This window comes from Megalops cyprinoides, chromosome 25, assembly GCF_013368585.1.
Source record: "Megalops cyprinoides isolate fMegCyp1 chromosome 25, fMegCyp1.pri, whole genome shotgun sequence".
Taxonomy (NCBI): Eukaryota; Metazoa; Chordata; class Actinopteri; order Elopiformes; family Megalopidae; genus Megalops; species Megalops cyprinoides.
In genome coordinates, this window is record NC_050607.1 from 8,850,079 (window position 1) to 8,867,642 (window position 17,564).

Genomic DNA, 17,564 nt, shown 5'->3' on the forward strand with positions numbered 1-17,564 from the left:
GTGTGGCAGTGAGGCTGAAGAGTCTCTGCTCTTTGTCAAGGCGGGCTTTGCTTCTGTCTGTGGCAGCTCTGTTGTAGTCGCAGTTTCTCTCTCTCTTACAGTACGCTGTGCTTCTTGAGCTCTCACTGCCTGTCCTCTAACTCTTCTGCTTTGCCAGCGCTGGGTCTGGTCTTGTCAGTTTTGCTCCTGCGGGAGCTGAACAGTAAAGGAGACTTGGGCAGTCCTGTATTTGAGCCCCTAGACATTTACTTCCCGCAGAGGTCGGGATCCTCGGAAGACCGAACAAAGCCCCCGAACAGCGGCAGTACCCTGGAGCGGTGTCGTGCGTCAGTACCACGAAGCTTGGCTTTCACTTTTCCTGTCTTGTGTTCTTGCATGTGGTGTGTCTTAATCGCTGTAGTGGGACGGTAGGGTGGGGCAGTGGCTGGAGCAGTGGGAACTGGAGTTGTAACATGACGGTTGTTGGTTTGAATCCCAAGCGGAGCAATGCCATTGGGATCAGCTTATCATGATGTACTTCAAATAAATAGTCTGCTGTATAAATAAGACGTCAAATTTAAGCTCTGAAAGCTGTCTTTGGATCGGGACATCTATTAAGCGTAGAAACAATGCTATGCAATGGTGTGAAATTGCACTGGTTTAAGAAATTGATGTTTCTCTCCCCCCCCTCTTTCTCTCCCTCTCTCCCTCTCTCTCTCCCTCTCTCCCTCTCTCTCTCTCTTTCTCTCTCTCTCCCTCTCTCTCCCTCTCTCTCTCTCTCTCTCCCTCTCTCTCTCTGTCTCTCTCTCTCTCTCCAGTCACAATGAGAGAAAGGTGACCTGTAAGCACCCTGTCTCAGGTTCACCGTCACAGGACAACTGCATCTTCATCCTCAGCGAACAGTAAGGCACTTTGTTCTTCATCCTTATCAAACAGCAGGTCACTTCATTCTGCATGCAGAGCGTGGTGGGCTGTGGTGTTGCTGTTCAGCCGTAATGTGGAACGTCTTTGACTAACAGCTCGGCTAAGGGCATAAATCCGTGTTTAGAATGGAAAAGATGTATTGTGATGGTTACAGGTGATCACAGCAGTTCCAGCAATGGAGTGTATTTCAGACAAGCACCCTTGTTTACTGACTGTTTGAAATGCTGTGAATGTGTTATACCATGTTGCATCACCTAGTGCATGATGTGCTTTTTAAGATTCCTTCTGTGTGGTAAAACAGGGTTGTGTCGCTCCAGTCCTGAGGGGCGGTTCCTTTCCTTGGCTCTTAGTTGTTGAGGTCACATCTTTATTTGGACAGGAAGTGACTTCACAAGATGTTACAGCTGTAAATTAGTGCCTGACTGAAAGGTAATTCTAACACCCACAGCCTTTCAGGCTGTACAGGTTTGGCATTGTCCAGCCTGCCTAGCATACTGACACAAGAGTATACGATAAGTCTGGAGGAACCCAGAGATCCATAGCCACAAAATGGTGTTACAAGGAATTGTGTTAGAGGATTTTTTTATGTGGTTTTTATGTTGGGGGAAGATTATCCTGGCACCACATATTATGTAAAGCACTTTGGGACATAGAGAGAGCAACCAGAGAAACGATTTAAATGATCCTTCTTCAGAAGATATCCGAGCTGGGAATGCTAATCCCAACTGTTCTCAAAAAAAACAGGGAAATTGTATATTCTCTCACTCAGTGACTGGGCGGCTCCCCTGGAGTAATGACAGTGCCTTTGTTTTACCACTATATGGATCCAATAGAGTTATCACAATCACTTGTGTCCCTGAATAGTTCCTGTTCTTGCTTCACTCCAACAAACTCAATATGCTACGTGCTACTGTTGCAGCAGCTGTGGTGGTTTTGCTGTGTACATTGCGTCATCACTGTTCCCAGTGCTTCCAGGTGTGTTTTTCTGCAGCCTCTGGATAAGCGCTGTGGATCAGTAAATACGGCAGCACCATTAAGCCCTTAAAGCTGCTCGGAGGGCATGGGAATTGAGATGGAAGGAACACACGGGCGGTTTAATAAACACTGATGTGTGACAACTTCTCAGGCGTTTTCCACGAATGTTGCGCAATCCACTGCAAACTGAGGGTCGCGGCTTTTGTTTTTGAGCATTGAAATGTTCTGCTATCCTCCCTGGCTCCTGGGTCTGGGGGCTATGTGGGAGTAAATGGGGAGAGGGAAGAGAACGCTAAGTCTCAGTAAAGCTGGGGGGATTTGTGTATTTGTCGGAGATCTTCATGCTATGTTCTGACCGCCACACACTCACGTGTCCTCAAACGCTCCTCATGCCACTTCCTCGCCCAGCTGTCTGTAAGGTGAGCGGAGGTCAGGACTCAACACAAGAGCGGATGCATGGACAGTCCTGCCGTGTTCATATGGCAAGCGGAATAACTAATATCTGATTTGATCGCGCATTAGATATGTGTCCTTACGCGTTGCAGCTCATAAGCAGTTTGGAGCCAATAAAAACCCGTCCTCTATCTAGTGAAATCCATTCTCTCTCCATCAGAATCCAATATTGCCTGTGAGCCGGTCGTCTTCCTGTCTGAGAAGGTTGCACCTGTAGCACAGAATGAGAATTACATGACCTGTCACTCATGTGGAGGTGGATGGGGTTGCCTCTGTGTTACTAATCAAAAAGTGGAAAAGGACCAGGGCTCACCTTTCATCTATAAAAGCAGGTCATTTGGATATAGAATTTATTTAGATGTCATGTGGAATGTTCTTAAATACTGCCCTGTAACCTTGGAAACAAAAATAAACTTAAAAAAACACTTAAAACTAAACTTAACAGATGCATGCTGCGTCTTTTATTTGCCTTCCATCAGAAGTCTCTCATTCTTTCTCCGTTTGTGTGGGAAGCTGTGCTGCACTGTTCCATCTAGACATTCGGAAAGGTTTTCTCAGATAATTACATTTAAGAAACACAATTTGAAGGAATTGAATTTCACAAGTGACCCGCACAGTTGACTGTAAAGCAATTTTCCTGGCTTCCGTCGGAGAAGTCTGCGCACAAATTTTCATTCCTTTCGCCGTCTGCAATAAAGCGCGGCCCCTCATTTCACTGCAGATACGTGTAGGAGACATTTTTATCCCCTATGACTTTCTTTGTGGAGCACAAAAGCAATTTTATGTCTTCAATTACAGCCTTTGAAAAGCGCCCCCTCCGCTCGACTCCCTCCTTTCCTGGCAACAGACGTGCCGGTTCTGTCACGTTCTGGGCAGAATCCTGACCCGCTGCTCGAGAGCAGGAGATTAGAGGAGAAAAGATTTGTTGATTGCCGCCGTGTGTAGAACATAAACAAATGGAGGCCGTAAAACGGGGCCGTGTCCCGCTGTTCTTGTTCTAACGTGGGTAAACTCTGGGGAGGAGCGGGGGGAGAGGGGAATGAGAGAAGTGGCTCAGCTCATACTCTGGAGGGCTGGAGGGGGGGGGGGGCAGGGTGATTTGGATTTATGGGGCAGTGTCTGTGCACCCTCTCTCCGTAACGAGGTTACTCCGCCCGTGGTGTTGGCTCGTTCCCTGCTTGCTGTCCTTTCTGTGGGGCTAATGCCCCTGTTCTCCGTGCCGTCTCTCCCCCTGAACCCCCCCCCCCTCCCCTCCAAAAAAAAAATGACACCCCTAAAGCCTTACTCAGTTCTCTCCACTCACAGGCCAGTTCACACAGCTTAGCGATCTCACTCATTTTATGGGGAAGAAAATTGCTTTCATGGATGTGTCGGGAACATGGAGACCGAAGAGCAGATGTTTGTCAGCGTTCCCCTCTGAGCTCATAGTAATTTATCCTGTGGCTTTTTTTTTCCTTTGACTGTGGTTTTCAGGCCTCTCTCTGCAGCAGCCCAAACTCTGAGATGAAAAGGGTCCCTCTCTGTATTTTCATGTGTTTTCATCTTATTGCCCATTTGTTACAGACACTTTCAACATTGCAGCTGTGACAGTGTCCTGTTAGTGCGTGGTAACGGGTTGCCTGAAGAGTACAGTTTCACTACAATCAGGCTTGGAGGTGACTGAAGATGAAGTGATTAGTTTCGAGAACCCGGTATAGTCTGCTCTTGCAGTGAGTGAGATTTCTCTCAGGGGAGTAGCCTACGTGCTGTAACTGCCTCTGTGTACGTCTGAGTCACGCAGTACTTAGGTATATGGGTATATAGGTATATATCAGCCTTAGATGAGCTGTCCATTCATGACTGGAGAAAGGAAGGGGCTGGAAGGTGACTGGTCAGCAGCTCTTTTAAGCACAGCTGCCTGTGTCTGGGTTTGTTCAGAGAGAACACTATCTCACTACTGCACATCCAAAGCCTCTCCTGAGGAAACCCATAAAATGAGGTGAAGGTTGGAGGGGGGGTGTTCATCATGTGACTTCACAGGAATACTCACACGGGAAATCCAACAGGAATGTCCCTCAGTAAGCCAGAACTCTGTTTCCATGAATGATGCTAAAAACGAAAACCTGGAAAAGCAGACATTCAGTGACTGTAAGCTCTTTAAGCAGATTAACTGCTTGACTCACTGCCTGACCGGCTGACTGACTGACTCACTGCCTGACCGGCTGACTGACTGACTTGCTGCCTGCCTGACTGGCACGCTAAAATGGCTCTTGGTTAACTACATGACTGAGTGAGCTGAAACTGGCAGGAGGAACAGTGTTTCGCTGGGAACATAATTTTTATGGTCATATAAACTGCTCAGTGGAAAACATGCGTCATTGAAATTGTCATTATTATGTTTGGTATTGTGATCATTTTTGATGCTGTTACATTCCGGTTTTATTTTATTTCTTCGTGAATGATTTGCAGCCAGCTTTATTTGAATGTGCAGTCAGCTCATGCTACATTTCCCCTCTGTTTTTAGCTTGAATTGTGGAAAACACTTTCACCCTGTGTTAAACAGGTAATTTATCACCTGGATGGAGTGGCTGCATTCTGTTACTCAGCAGCATTTTTTTTTTCTTTTTTACAGTAGTGTTCCTTCATTTTCCTGGTTGGTCTGCTGCTTCATTTCATTCACTCAGCTTTGACCCTGACCCCAGGCCTGATGTCCTTCCTCTTGTTGCTCATGAGATTTATGCACGTCTCGTCTTTGTCTGGTAGTTGTCTCAGTTAGATTTTCGTTTGACATGTAATGTTTCCATCTCCTAATGTTCATCTTGTGTGGGAGCAACTGATAAAAATTAACCACCGCTGTCACCAGTAACTACACCCATGGCTCTCTTTAAAGCGGTTTCGCTGAGGCTTCTCCGAGTGTTTTGTGTGACTGTTTGAGATAGGGTGCGACCTCTGAGTGTGCCTCTCACCAGTGAACCACCAGTGATCTCTCAGAATTTCTTGAGAGCTTCTTCTTTGGTAAAAGGCCTATCTGTGATCACATGACCACAGTCTGCTTCCTGTGCAGGGTACCTGTGGTTTCCATTTGTCCATGGCAACTCATTTTGCACTTTCCTTACCTGCTATTGCTAGCGTACAGAAAGAATACAACATACAGATATGGACATGGATCAGGCTGCTTACGCTGTGATGCCTGAAGGCAAGACAGAAGGACCCTGCATCGGAAACAGACAGAACGACGCTACATCGGGAACTCTGTGTCTGTGGAGAGGTTTAATTGCAGGGTGAAAAGAGAGTCATTTTTTCAGAAGAGGAAGAAGGTGTGAGTCATCCTCTTCATGGCAGTGACTTTGCTGGTGGATATGTACAAGAGGGCAGAATTAGCCTGCACTCTCAAAAGCCCGTGATGAGGAAATTAGTTTGGAAATTAGACCAGCTTCATGGAGCGCTCTGTTATTGCACTTGAAGTGGTGCTGTGTGCGGTCTGAAAGCCTCAATGTGTTTCCTTTATGCCAGAGACAGGTGGTGGGAGGTTCTCCAAATCCAGCTGAATTCACTGTGATGAATGGACGTTGTAAGCCCTCATAAACACTTGATTTGAACAGTGCTGTAGGACTTGGAAAGTCACACGGCAGCTCGTTAAGCCACACCACCACTAATGGCCTCACCCAGGCGGTAAAGGAAACTAAAGCCGCAGCAGGTGCTTAAAGAAAGTTCATTTGCTTTGTTTGTCCTTATCTTGCTCCCAAAAAATGAGGATTGGGCCGGTCTACTGCGTTCCTCTCTACTGCATTTCCGTTTGTGGGTTTCCTGCGTGATAATGGCGGACTATATTAACTATATTACCCACAGCTAATTAATATTAGCTGTGGGTAACCTCTGACCTGAGCCTTGCACTGTCACTTGACACCTGTGGTTTTAATGTTAACCCCTTTGTCATACCAGTCCTATGACATCAGTGAAGCAGGAGCTGTAAGATCTATCTGGGTGTAGGGGAGGGGTGGGTGGGGCGAGGGGCAGAGGAGGAAGGGGGACTGGGATGGTAGCAGGGGTCCAAACCTCTACACCTGTGAAGAGTGAGATTCTTGGCCATAGTGTCACTTGGGATACAGAAAGTGAAGAATTATATCTTAGTTGTCATCATTTGGAGGCAAGAAGAAGAAAACCACATCAGACTTTTTATTGCTGTTTTTGTCATAGGAAAAGAAAAGAGGGTTTTAAAATACTTCACATAGAAAAAAAAAACTTTGTTTTATTGTTTGAGACCTTTTTCATCCTGCCTCTTGACTTTGGGCATAAACTTGCACGCAGTTCAATTTATCAGCCAAATTAAATCCTTGGCAGAGGATTGAAAGCAGTTAGATGTGGTGAAGTATATCAGCAAGGGTGCAGAGCCAGTAATTGCCTCAGAAAGTAGTCATTCCTCAAATGCATGTGCCTCTCTGTCGCTCATTGATTTGCTTAATTGAAGTGAGGGCCAGCTTCAGATTTAGAATAAATCCAATTTTATTTAGTACAGTGCTCGTAACAAACTCGTAACTGCCACAGAGTGCTTCTCAGATCGCATTTCTTATTAACAATTCAAACAAGAATGTAACTCAGAGGAATGAGGGATGTTCTAATGGAACATCACACAGTTGAGACGGAACACTTAGTCAGTTACTGTGGAATATTCTACAGTTGCCACGGAATACCTTACGGTTACAAGTTTTCAAGTTCATGTTTCAAGTTTATTGTCATATACTTGATAACAATGCAACATCATTACCAGTAATGAAATTCTTAGCCTCAGAGCCAACTCAACTTTATATAATAAATAAAATAAGTAAGACAGTAGTATAAGTAGAAATAAGGCATATAAGTAAATTTCATCACGGTGCAGCGCAATAATGATATAGTTGAAATAAAACACCTTACAGTTAGAGATGCATTTGTATGTGTAGTGCCAGTTTTAGTCTTTTCCATTGCCATAGGTGTTTATCCCTCATCACGTCTCCTCCCCAGGTCAGTTCCCAAAGCTCCAGCCAGTGAGAAAAAGGAGCGGCCTCTGAGCATGATGACCGAGGCCTCAACCTACACCGGTGGCTCTGACTACTCCGCCCACACAAGCAGCTCTGCGGGCAGGGTGAGTATCGCCCAGGCGCCAGTCAAAAGCAAGCGGGACAGTTTTTTAGATTCTTTTATAGTGCTGTTTGTCACATACGCTAGCTTCAACTTGTTATTCAGAGTGTGATATAGCTGGCTATGCGTGAAGGATGATGCTGAGTAGTACCCCACCAACCAAGTCTCTAGTAATGATGTGAGTTTCAGTTTTATTTGTTGTTTTATTCTCAGCTCATTCATTTTTAATTTACAGCCCTCGAGACCCTCCAGAAAAGTCCACAACTTTGGAAAGAGGTCCAACTCTATAAAGAGATGCCCCACCGCCCCGGTTGTCAGGAGCGGCTGGCTGTACAAGCAGGTAAATGCAACAGAGGCACAAAAGAGGTTAACGGGGAGAGGTTTGAAGGTGTGGCTACCAGTGGCAGACTCCTGAAATATTCATTTCTCATTTCGTCTGGTGCAGTTCACTTTGAGTAATAACTGCATTTCCATAAATGGGATCGGTTTTCTTTACGATACCAGGGACAAAATTCTGAGTCACAGGATTTATGAATGGATTCTGCATGCTTTAATAATATGTATTAACTTTTTTTTTAAGGACCATGAATTCTGTGTGATTTGCCTTTAAATGTACCGAGAGAACATCTTTCCTGCAGTTTTAATTAGACCAGTCAACATGGCCAGCTGTAACTCTTCTCTATGGCAGCTGACAGCTGTGCTGTTTAGAGATAAATTCTGCACGGTTTTAAAAATCAGTCAAAATGTGGCTTCGTTCAAATCACCTTAAAAGAAGGGTATAAATCCACATCAGCTAGCAAGGCATGTTTATACACCTAATCGCAGCGTAGGCCAGCTCTGCTTGCTGAGATAATGTGAAGGCTACATCTTCATTTTCTTCATTTAAGGCAAAGTCAGATGCACCAAGCACACACCACGTCATCAGCCCCTGCAAAGCTCACCATTAAATGCGCGGTAGTGTATTTCCAGCCCAGCATTTTCTCGTAGAGTTGTTTTTTTTTTTTTTTTTTTTTTGGCATAGAACAACTCTCGGTTCATTTTAAAGGGCACAGGCAGATATTTGATGGGAGAGACAGATTCTGTTACAGTGAATGGAGGTGGGAGCTCGATGTACCGTACAGGAAAGGACAGGCGACACATGCGCATGTCACGTGCATCTTATGGATCAGTTAGTCTCCACGTGCACGTCAAGGTGATGCAGCTATGTTGCCTATGTGTCCTATGCTGCCAGTTAAGGATACATGCTAGATGCTGTGTCTGTGCTCAATCAATCATTAATATCTGAAGGTCATTTAGCACTGTTTTCCAGGGCGATACTTCCTTACTGGCTGTTCAGCACTGATCCTTTCTTGTTGTGTTGACTGTGCTGTGTGTGATGACCTTGTAAGGCACTGTGTATTAATGTAGATAAATGGATAGTGAATAATGTCATCCCTTCTAGCAGTGACAGTGAGGTTGGGGGACACGCCCCCTTTCTTGGAAGTGGGAGGAGTTCAGTACAGTGTGACTTTGAGGCACGGGTGGGGCCTTCAGGGTCTTGCAGCCCGAAGGCCATGTGTTCCATGCTTTGCCCTTGATTACGGCTGCGGTCGTCCCTTTCAGTCAAAGAGACCTCCTCGCAAAGTCTGTCTTCAGGATGAAGCCACCCGGGAGAAGCGCTTATCTTTTCCCCCGAGAGGAACTGAAAGCCGGCAGTGCCAGGCCTCTCCCTCACCTCTGTTTGTGCTGTCATGCCGACAGCAACATCGTTTGACACGGCAGACAGACATGAGAGGGCAGTTTCTGTCTCAGCCGAGCAGGAGAAGCCTGCACTGAAAGGGAAAACTGTGCTCAAGCGTGCTTACCCAGATCTGCTTCTTGTAATCATGTGTGGATTACTCTCCTGTGAGATATCCTGCTATTCACCAGCTCCAGAGTGAAGGCAAATTGGCTGATTTTGAGTGAAGAGGACATTAAAAGATGGGCACGTGACAGTGGAAAGAGAAGAGAGGAGGCTGGATAAAATTGTTCAAACTATCATGAAACAAAAGAGTTTCTCTGTCATTCACAGATGAAGCACGCTCATTTGTGTCCGTCAAAAGATAGAGGGCCTTTTCTCTGAAATGTTAAATGAATTAGATTAGACATCACGATTGGTTGGGCTTGAGCTTGTGAGTCTGTGGCTGTTGAGTGATGCTGTCTCTCCTCTCTCAGGACAGCACAGGGATGAAGCTCTGGAAGAAGAGGTGGTTTGTGCTGTCTGATATGTGCCTGTTCTACTACAGAGGTAAGTCCATCTTCCCCTGTGTCTAAATATAAACCCGGGGAGAGCTTTTATCCCCTCTAACTCTGCCCTTTCTACTATGCATTCATTACTGCTATAGCTAGTGTACCTCCATCTCAATTACAACTGTAGCTACATCTCTACTACTGCAGCTACACCTCTGTTACTACTATACCCATGACTGAAGTACTGCACCTCCATCTTAGTTACTACTATACCTACATCTCTTCTACTGTAGCTATACTTCTACTGGTGCTGTACTTTGCTACTGTACCTCCATCTCAGTTATCACTGAACCTATACTTCTACTACTGTAGCTATATGTCAGTTACTGCTATACCCATGACTGTAGTTCTCTACCTCCATCTCAATCACTATTTTACTTTTACTACTGCTGTACTCATTAGCTGGAACTATGGGCTGAAATAAAAGTTATTTAGGGGACGTGCATGCAGCTTCGTCCTCCATTTTGGTGTCTCTGCATTCTGTTGGAAGCCAAAAGAATGTGTGTGAGACCTGGGGTTAGGAGGAGTCTCCCTCTGCACTCAGCATGCAGTGAGAACAACAGTATGGGCATCTCCAGGGCTGTGGTTTCTGCTGGTACTTATTTAAGACTGATTCAACGCTGAAGAAGAGAGAAAGAGAGAGATTTGCCAGCCGTGTGCTTCCCCAGAGAGAGGGCAGACGGGGAGCCGATTTTTGGGGGTGTTTGTTTTCGCACCGAGTGAACAGAGAGGGCACAGATGGCTTGTATCAAATGCGGAGATTAAAGTATTTCCTGTGTAAATCTGAACACGGCAGAGGACAGCGTCTGTTTCTGCCCTGTCTCCCAGGCCCTGTTAGATCACTGTGTGTAGCACACTGTCAGATAGAGCAGGATTCCTGCTGTACTTCCATACGAGGCCTTGGGGAACCTGGCGCGGAGTCACGCTAGCGCTGTGTGGTTGATGTCGCATTTGATGTGGTCTTCTTGATGTTGCCTTCAGTCCTTGCCTTGCTGTCCACCGTGTGGGGTCCATTGTTGGAAGACTGGTGAAATGTGACCATTGGGGAAAAGGGGAAGATATAAGCATTTCTTATCTTATCCATACATATGTGTGGATTCATCTATTTATGTTTTAATTTGTATTACCTGGTCAGTTACTTAGCTCTAAACTTAGCTTTTACTTAGCTTTAAACTTCATATTGTACTGCTTTGGCCAACACTGCTTTGGTTTGCCCTGCCGATAAAGCACAACTGAATTAATCTGAATATATGTAGTGCCTTCCATCTTTATTTTTATGTGCATATATAATACAATATTATGTACATACATATATATATATATATATATATATATATTCCTGTCTAAACAGGCACAAAACATGCTGTAAAAGGAAAAATGAACATATCTGCTACTTTGTCTGCTTAAAAATTCAAACTGAAAATGGTACAGCGTAATAACATTGCACGGACCAAAATTCAGACTGTTCACAAATTAGTTTTAATCCAGAAAACATTTGCCAATTTGATTCTCAGGTGGGGCACTGCTGTTGTATCCTCTGGCAAGGTGCTTGAGTGGAATAACTCAGTAAATATTCAGCTGTATAAATGGATAACATGTAAAAAAAAACTGTGTATATTACTCTGGATAAGAGCATCTTGAAGGTGGAGGGAAAGAAAAAAAGAGTCTCCATTCTTGACTGCTTCCTGTCAGTTAGCACATAGATAGGTGTGTGCTGATTGGCTAATTACTTATCTCTGCAGATGAAAAAGAAGAAGGAATTCTGGGAAGTATTCTCCTACCCAGCTTTCATATTTCCATGCTTTCAGTGGATGACCATATCAGCAAAAAGTATGCATTTAAGGTCAGTGCTTACCCCTTTGTAATAGTCTCACCACTATGCAGTCTTTTTGTTCATTTTTTATGTGCAGACTTGAGCAGTTGGACCTGTTTAAGGTCCTCACTCAAGTCGGTCTTGTGCCTTCAATTAGTGTTAAAACTAATCTAAACCAGACAATGAGACAAAGTTCTGTCTCACATTTGTTTACGGACTCAGGGAAAAAGGATACAGTCTAAACTCATTCCTCTCTCTCCGGCATGTCCTGATTTATGTTGCGAGGCTGAATAATCACCATGTAAACAGGGATCAGCGCTGCCACCTCATGGTAAGTCCAGCAACACTGCATGGATTTATCCACAGTATTTGTTTCATAATCGTTTTGTAACGCCATCATGTGCATGCATGCACACACACACACACAGGCAAACAAGTGCGCACATGCACACACGCATGCTCACGCACATGCACATACACACACTTGTGCACTCACACAGACACACACACATGCACACTTGTGCCTTCAGACTTTCAAACTGAAATGGCTTACTTCTGTTGTTTCCCGGATTTGTCTGTCCTGTCTTGTTTTTCTTGCTTTTTTCGCGTTTGAGTCTCTTTGGTGTCGCCTGATTGCGCTCAGATTTAGCACGCTCATGAGTCGCGTCTGCAGATGTGCATGAACAGCGTACAGCGTAGCGTTGCCCCGGGTCCAAGGCCGGGCCCGGCGTGTGCACCAGCTGTGTTCTTCACACATCAAGTGACATTTCACAGCGTTCATGCATTCATCTCGCATTACCAGGCGTGGGCTGTGCATGTGTGCAAACCGTTAGTCATGCCTGTACCTCCCTGGCCACGCCCATCCAAGCCCAGAATGGTGTGTTCACTGTTGTCTCCGGATATTTTTTTTCCTGATTGCTAATTTTTTTTTTTTTTTTTGACATTCCCTCAGTGAGCAAATGTTGGTCTCATTTCTCACACACTGCCTCCAAAAAGCGTTCTTGACCGCAGCTCAAAGTCACCAGCCGTTCAGCTCAAAAGCCTTTTGCTCGCTTGTGACAGTAGTTAAATTATTCATTTATGTAACAAATTCCCTTGATCCTACAGGGTCACTTACATAACTTCCCTTTTCCATATTGTCTGGTTGTTCTTCTGAATGTTTACGCAATCACGTAACTACCTCTCTCTAAATGTAAGTTAGTACAGTTCTCTCAGGTGTAGTGGCAGGACACTCCCAGAACTAAAACCTCTACTGCTCTGATCAGAGCCCAGTTCACTACTACCCCCATCTGTCAGTGTTATATTCATGGTAGAGTGCACCAGAAATGTGTTTGATTTGCCCTAAGCTTTGCATGCAGTGCATTAAATGCTTCACAGCACTTTGAGAAACAGCACAGAGATATTTGTCACATTATTCAACACCTGCTCCGAATCTGCATCCAGTCCAGACTGGGTATGTCTCTTGAATGCATTATACCCACAGAAGTCAGTAAATCACCCGGCTGTCTTTAACCAATATGTTATGAGTGTAGAAGTGTTATTAGTTACAGATGATGCCTGACACCCCCATCTCTTTCTCTCTCTGTGTTTCAGCTCGCTCCACTTCCACTGGTCCTGTCCTTCTCTAAGCAGGCGACGCACCCGAACATGCGCACCTACTACTTCTGTACTGACTCGGTCAAAGACATGGAGTCCTGGATGAAGGTGATGACGGATGCGGCCCTGGTGCACATGGAGCCAATCAGGAGGTAGACACAGTATATGATGTTAGAAGGACACAGCTCTTTGGAATACAGTAAACATACTTAATATAGTGGTAGTCCCAGTCTTTGCTTCTTTTGTGAGACTTTACTAATGAAGGAAAAAATTTCAGTCTTTTGTAAAACCTTACCGTTTTAGCACTGGTCATTACAGTTATTTATTTGTTAAGCAGTCATGCCTTGTATTTGACATTTATTTGCCTCCTCTTCTTTCCCATGGACCACCCCCCTTATTCTCACTTTTCCTCTTTCTTTTTACAGACACGAGAGGCTGAATGTTGAGCACCTCTCCCCACAGGAAGTGAAGCATCTCATCCCACAGGAAGTGAAGCACCTCTCCCCACAGGAAGTGAAGCACCTCATCCCACAGGAAGTGAAGCACCTTTCCCCACAGGAAGTGAAGCATCTCATCCCACAGGAAGTGAAGCATCACATCTCACAGGAAGTGAAGCTCCATGTCTCACAGGAAGTGAAGCATCTCATCCCACAGGAAGTGAAACACCTCTCCCCACAGGAAGTAAAGCACCTCATCCCACAGGAAGTGAAGCATCACATCCCACAGGAAGTGAAGCTCCATGTCCCACAGGAAGTGAAGCATCACATCCCACAGGAAGTGAAGCTCCATGTCCCACAGGAAGTGAAGCACCATGTCCCACAGGAAATGAAGCACCATGTCCCACAGGAAGTGAAGCATCACATCCCAAAGGAAGTGAAGCCTGTCGTCCCACAGGAAGTGAATAATGTGGTGAGCCAGCAGACTTTGACTCGGCCCGAAGTGCAGAATAATGAGCGGAACTGTGAAGCAGGGATCCGCTGCATTCAGGAGAGGAAGCAGAGGGAGGGAGAGAGGTATAGCTTTGGGAAGGACAGCGTGGAGATGGCCCTGACCAAGATGCACAGTGCCAAGCTGCAGCCGGACCAGGCGGCAGCCATTGTAGAAGCTGTGACATCATCGTCGTGCCAGTCCAACAACTCCGCCCCCCTGCAGGACATCCAGTGCAAGGCCGAACAAGTGAATGGGTCAGGGAACTGCAGCCTGGTGGAGGTGGGGTGTGCCCCGCCCCACCCTGCCCCTATTTATACCCAACCCCAGAGAGACTCCGCCCACACTCAGATAGACTCTGCCCACACCCAACCCCAGAGAGACCCTACATATGTCCAACCCCAGAGAGACTCCGCCTACACCCAACCCCAGAGAGACCCCACCCATGCCCAACCCCAGAGAGACTCCACCTACACCCAACCCCAGAGAGACCCAGCCCAGGCCCAGGCCCCTCCCAAAGAGGCCGAAAGGACCCTTCAGAGAACCAGCTCTATGCAGCAGCTGGAGCAGTGGGTGAGAATCCAGAGAGGAAAAAGCCAAGAGGACGACACCAGGAGGTGAGAAGAGCATTTCCTGGTGGTGATGGTGGGGGGGGGTGGGGGGGATGTTCTGGCAGCAATTACAGATATGACAGATTGAGGCTTTTTTTGTGCAGTTCTTGCTCATTATCAGAAACACACCAACACACGTTAATAAGCCCTTGCTGTGTGTAGAGTGCGTAAGAGATCGGGGTGAGAGCTTGGCTGGCCTGTTAGATCGCTCCAGGGAATTGCGTGGGGTTCTATTACAGGCATCTCTCGCTGACAGAACCGGTCTGGAAAACGTCAGGAGGAAAGCGGCACCTCGCCAAGTGCCGGCGTGCTGCGAGAGTTATTCATCCCCCTGCTCCGGCTCCTGCACAGCTCCGCAGGGTGGCTAAGGCCTCCTGCCATGTAAATCTGTGGGAGAAGCAGGCAGCCATTTTGGATGAAGTAGTTTTTCCTCCCCTTATTTTGCTTTTCATTCACTGAAGTAACACAAGGGAAAGCCTCATGTCTTTTCAAAAATGAGTTTTTCAAAAAAAAAAGTGAAAAGTGCTGTTTTCCCCCCAGCTGAAAGCTGGGAATGATTACCATGACTTTTTCGTTTGTAATTGGACGTGCCCTGCTGTAAGCTCGGTTCCCATTGGCTGTTGTGCTCCTCTCTGTTTCCAGTATTGCCTCCTACCTTACTCTGCCCAGGAAGATGCCCAGTCAGCGGGCGCAGGTGGTACCCCGCTACCCCGAGGGTTACCGCACGCTGCCCCGGAACAGGGTGATGCGCCCGGACAGCATCTGCAGCCTCGCCCCGTCACTGTACGACCGGGTGCTGGGGCCGCCCCCGTCGGCGGCGGAGAAGCGGCGCTCCATGCGAGACGAAACCATGTGGCAGCTGTACGAGTGGCAGCAGAGACAGGCCTACACCAAGCAGGGGCTCCCCAGGGGTGCCTACAGCACCCTCCCCACCGCCAAAACCATGAGCAACCTCTCTGACTACGCCACCCCCTCCATACCCCCCTCGCCCTCCCACGGCTCCCTGGCCCACTACCAGGGCTACTCCACCCTGCGGCCCTACTCCACGGACTTCCCCCCCACGCTCACCTCACACCACTTCCAGGGGGGCATGACCCTGGACCGCCGCCACAGAATGCACCTGACCAAGGTGAGACCCTAGTTTCCCTTAAATACCTATTAAACAGTCCACACCTGCCTGGAAGTGCAGCTCCAAAAGACTCACATGCAGTACCAGTCAAAAGTTTGGACACACCTGATTAAGAAGATGGGAAATATCCATTCAAAGACATTTTGATCTAAAAACTTATTCTTAAATGCTTGACATGTGTTTATTAGGCATCAAATTCACTATATGTATTTGCCTCTGTATGAATTTCTTTCCAAAAAAAAAAACATTTTAATTTAAAAAAGAATATTTTTGTCTGTTTTGAAGAATGTAAAATATAAAATAGAACATTTTATAAGTTTTCATTTGTTTAACACTTTTTTGATCACTGCATAATTCCTTTAGTGTTTTATCACAATGGGTTCATTTTGATGTCTATGTACTATTATTCTAAAATGTGGAAAATAGTAAACATGAAGAAAAACCCTTCTACAAGTAGGCATGTCCAGTCTTTTGACTGGCACTGTATATGAACTGGACCTCTTTAGTGTCTGCGTTGTACCAGCAGCCTGGGGTTTTCCTCTGTTTCAGGACTGTGTGAATGTGCTGTCCGTTTCAATCACACTGGTGCCTTTGTGTTGCCCGCGCTGCTGCCAGGGCTGAAAGCTCACACATTCTCAGAGACAGGAAATGAAAAGCAAACCTGGGGCCGGCTGCGTAAGGCTACTGCGGAAGAATGTTGTGTTTGGCAGAGGCAGGCGTGGGTGCTCCGACTTCGCGCTTTTGGAAGCAGTCCTGGAACGAAAGGCTTTACAGCTGGTTTTCGCCACGAGGGCTCCGTGTTTAATTAGCTCGGCTCTCCTCTGCTGTGAACGACGTTCAAATTAACCAATCGGTCAGTCAGAACACTTGATTTCCCAAAACTGTTTAGGGAAGTGTAGCCAATTATATATGATGTGGCAGAATGTGGTCGTTCATATACAGCAAAATGTGGAATTTCCTGGCTGCAGAATGCAATGATTGGATACACAGTTAGGGTCAGTTCCATTTCAGTTCAGACACTTCAGGAAATTAGTTGAAATTCAGTCTTGTTAATTGATGTATCATCACAGAAAACGATGGCCAATTTTCAATTAACTTAGTCTATTAACTGAATTGAAATGCAATTAACCTCAACCCCTGGTGTGTGAGTGTCTACATGGAGCTAGAATACAGTGTAGTTTTTTTCCACAGTGCAGTAGCAGTTTGAATTTTTGAGCAATGCACAGTTTTGGCTGAAGACATGCTTTCCTGTGATAGGAAGTGTGTGGCTCCAGTATGTGGCTCTTGGCTACAGGCAAGATGTGAAGTTTTGGCTTTTAATATTGGGGTAGCAGTGGGTTTTGCTCTGTTGTTGTGTTAAAGGCAGAGAATCGCATTTTGGCTGGTGGTGTTGGGGTTGTGGATTCTTTTGCTCTGTTGTTGGGTTAAAGATAGAGTATTGTGTTTTGGCTGGTGGTGTTGGGGTAGTGGTGGGTTACAGTCTGTTGTTGGGCTGTAGGCAGAATGTAGTGTTTTGTTTGGAGTGCTGTGCAGCATTGGATTAATTACAGATCGTGGTAGATGGCTGATGTGTGTTTGGTCCACTCTCCTTTATTTGACTCTGCCCTTGACCGTGACCGCACTCTCTCCCCTGTCTGCCCTGCAGTATGCCTACCCGCCTGACCGCAGGACCTTGACCGCTGGGATGGCTGTTCAGACCATCACTCCGCAGTACCTGCAGGGCAAGACGGTGAGTGTCAGAGCTGAGACCCGCAGTGGAAATAAAGCCAGACGCCTGAACACGGAGACCCGT

General features: G+C 46.2%; 1 protein-coding gene across 1 annotated transcript in view; it reads left to right on the forward strand.

Annotated features, from left to right (window-relative positions):
- The window catches only part of LOC118771680 (pleckstrin homology domain-containing family A member 5-like), a 66,752-nt gene that overhangs the window by 35,294 nt on the left and 13,894 nt on the right, over positions 1-17,564 (forward strand). The window contains exons 4-12 of the mRNA XM_036519687.1: positions 798-881; positions 7,312-7,432; positions 7,664-7,768; positions 9,622-9,694; positions 11,439-11,539; positions 13,142-13,257; positions 13,531-14,649; positions 15,286-15,772; positions 17,418-17,501. Coding sequence (XP_036375580.1) covers positions 798-881; positions 7,312-7,432; positions 7,664-7,768; positions 9,622-9,694; positions 11,439-11,539; positions 13,142-13,257; positions 13,531-14,649; positions 15,286-15,772; positions 17,418-17,501 — 2,290 coding nt within the window. The remainder of the gene's footprint in view (positions 1-797; positions 882-7,311; positions 7,433-7,663; positions 7,769-9,621; positions 9,695-11,438; positions 11,540-13,141; positions 13,258-13,530; positions 14,650-15,285; positions 15,773-17,417; positions 17,502-17,564) is intronic.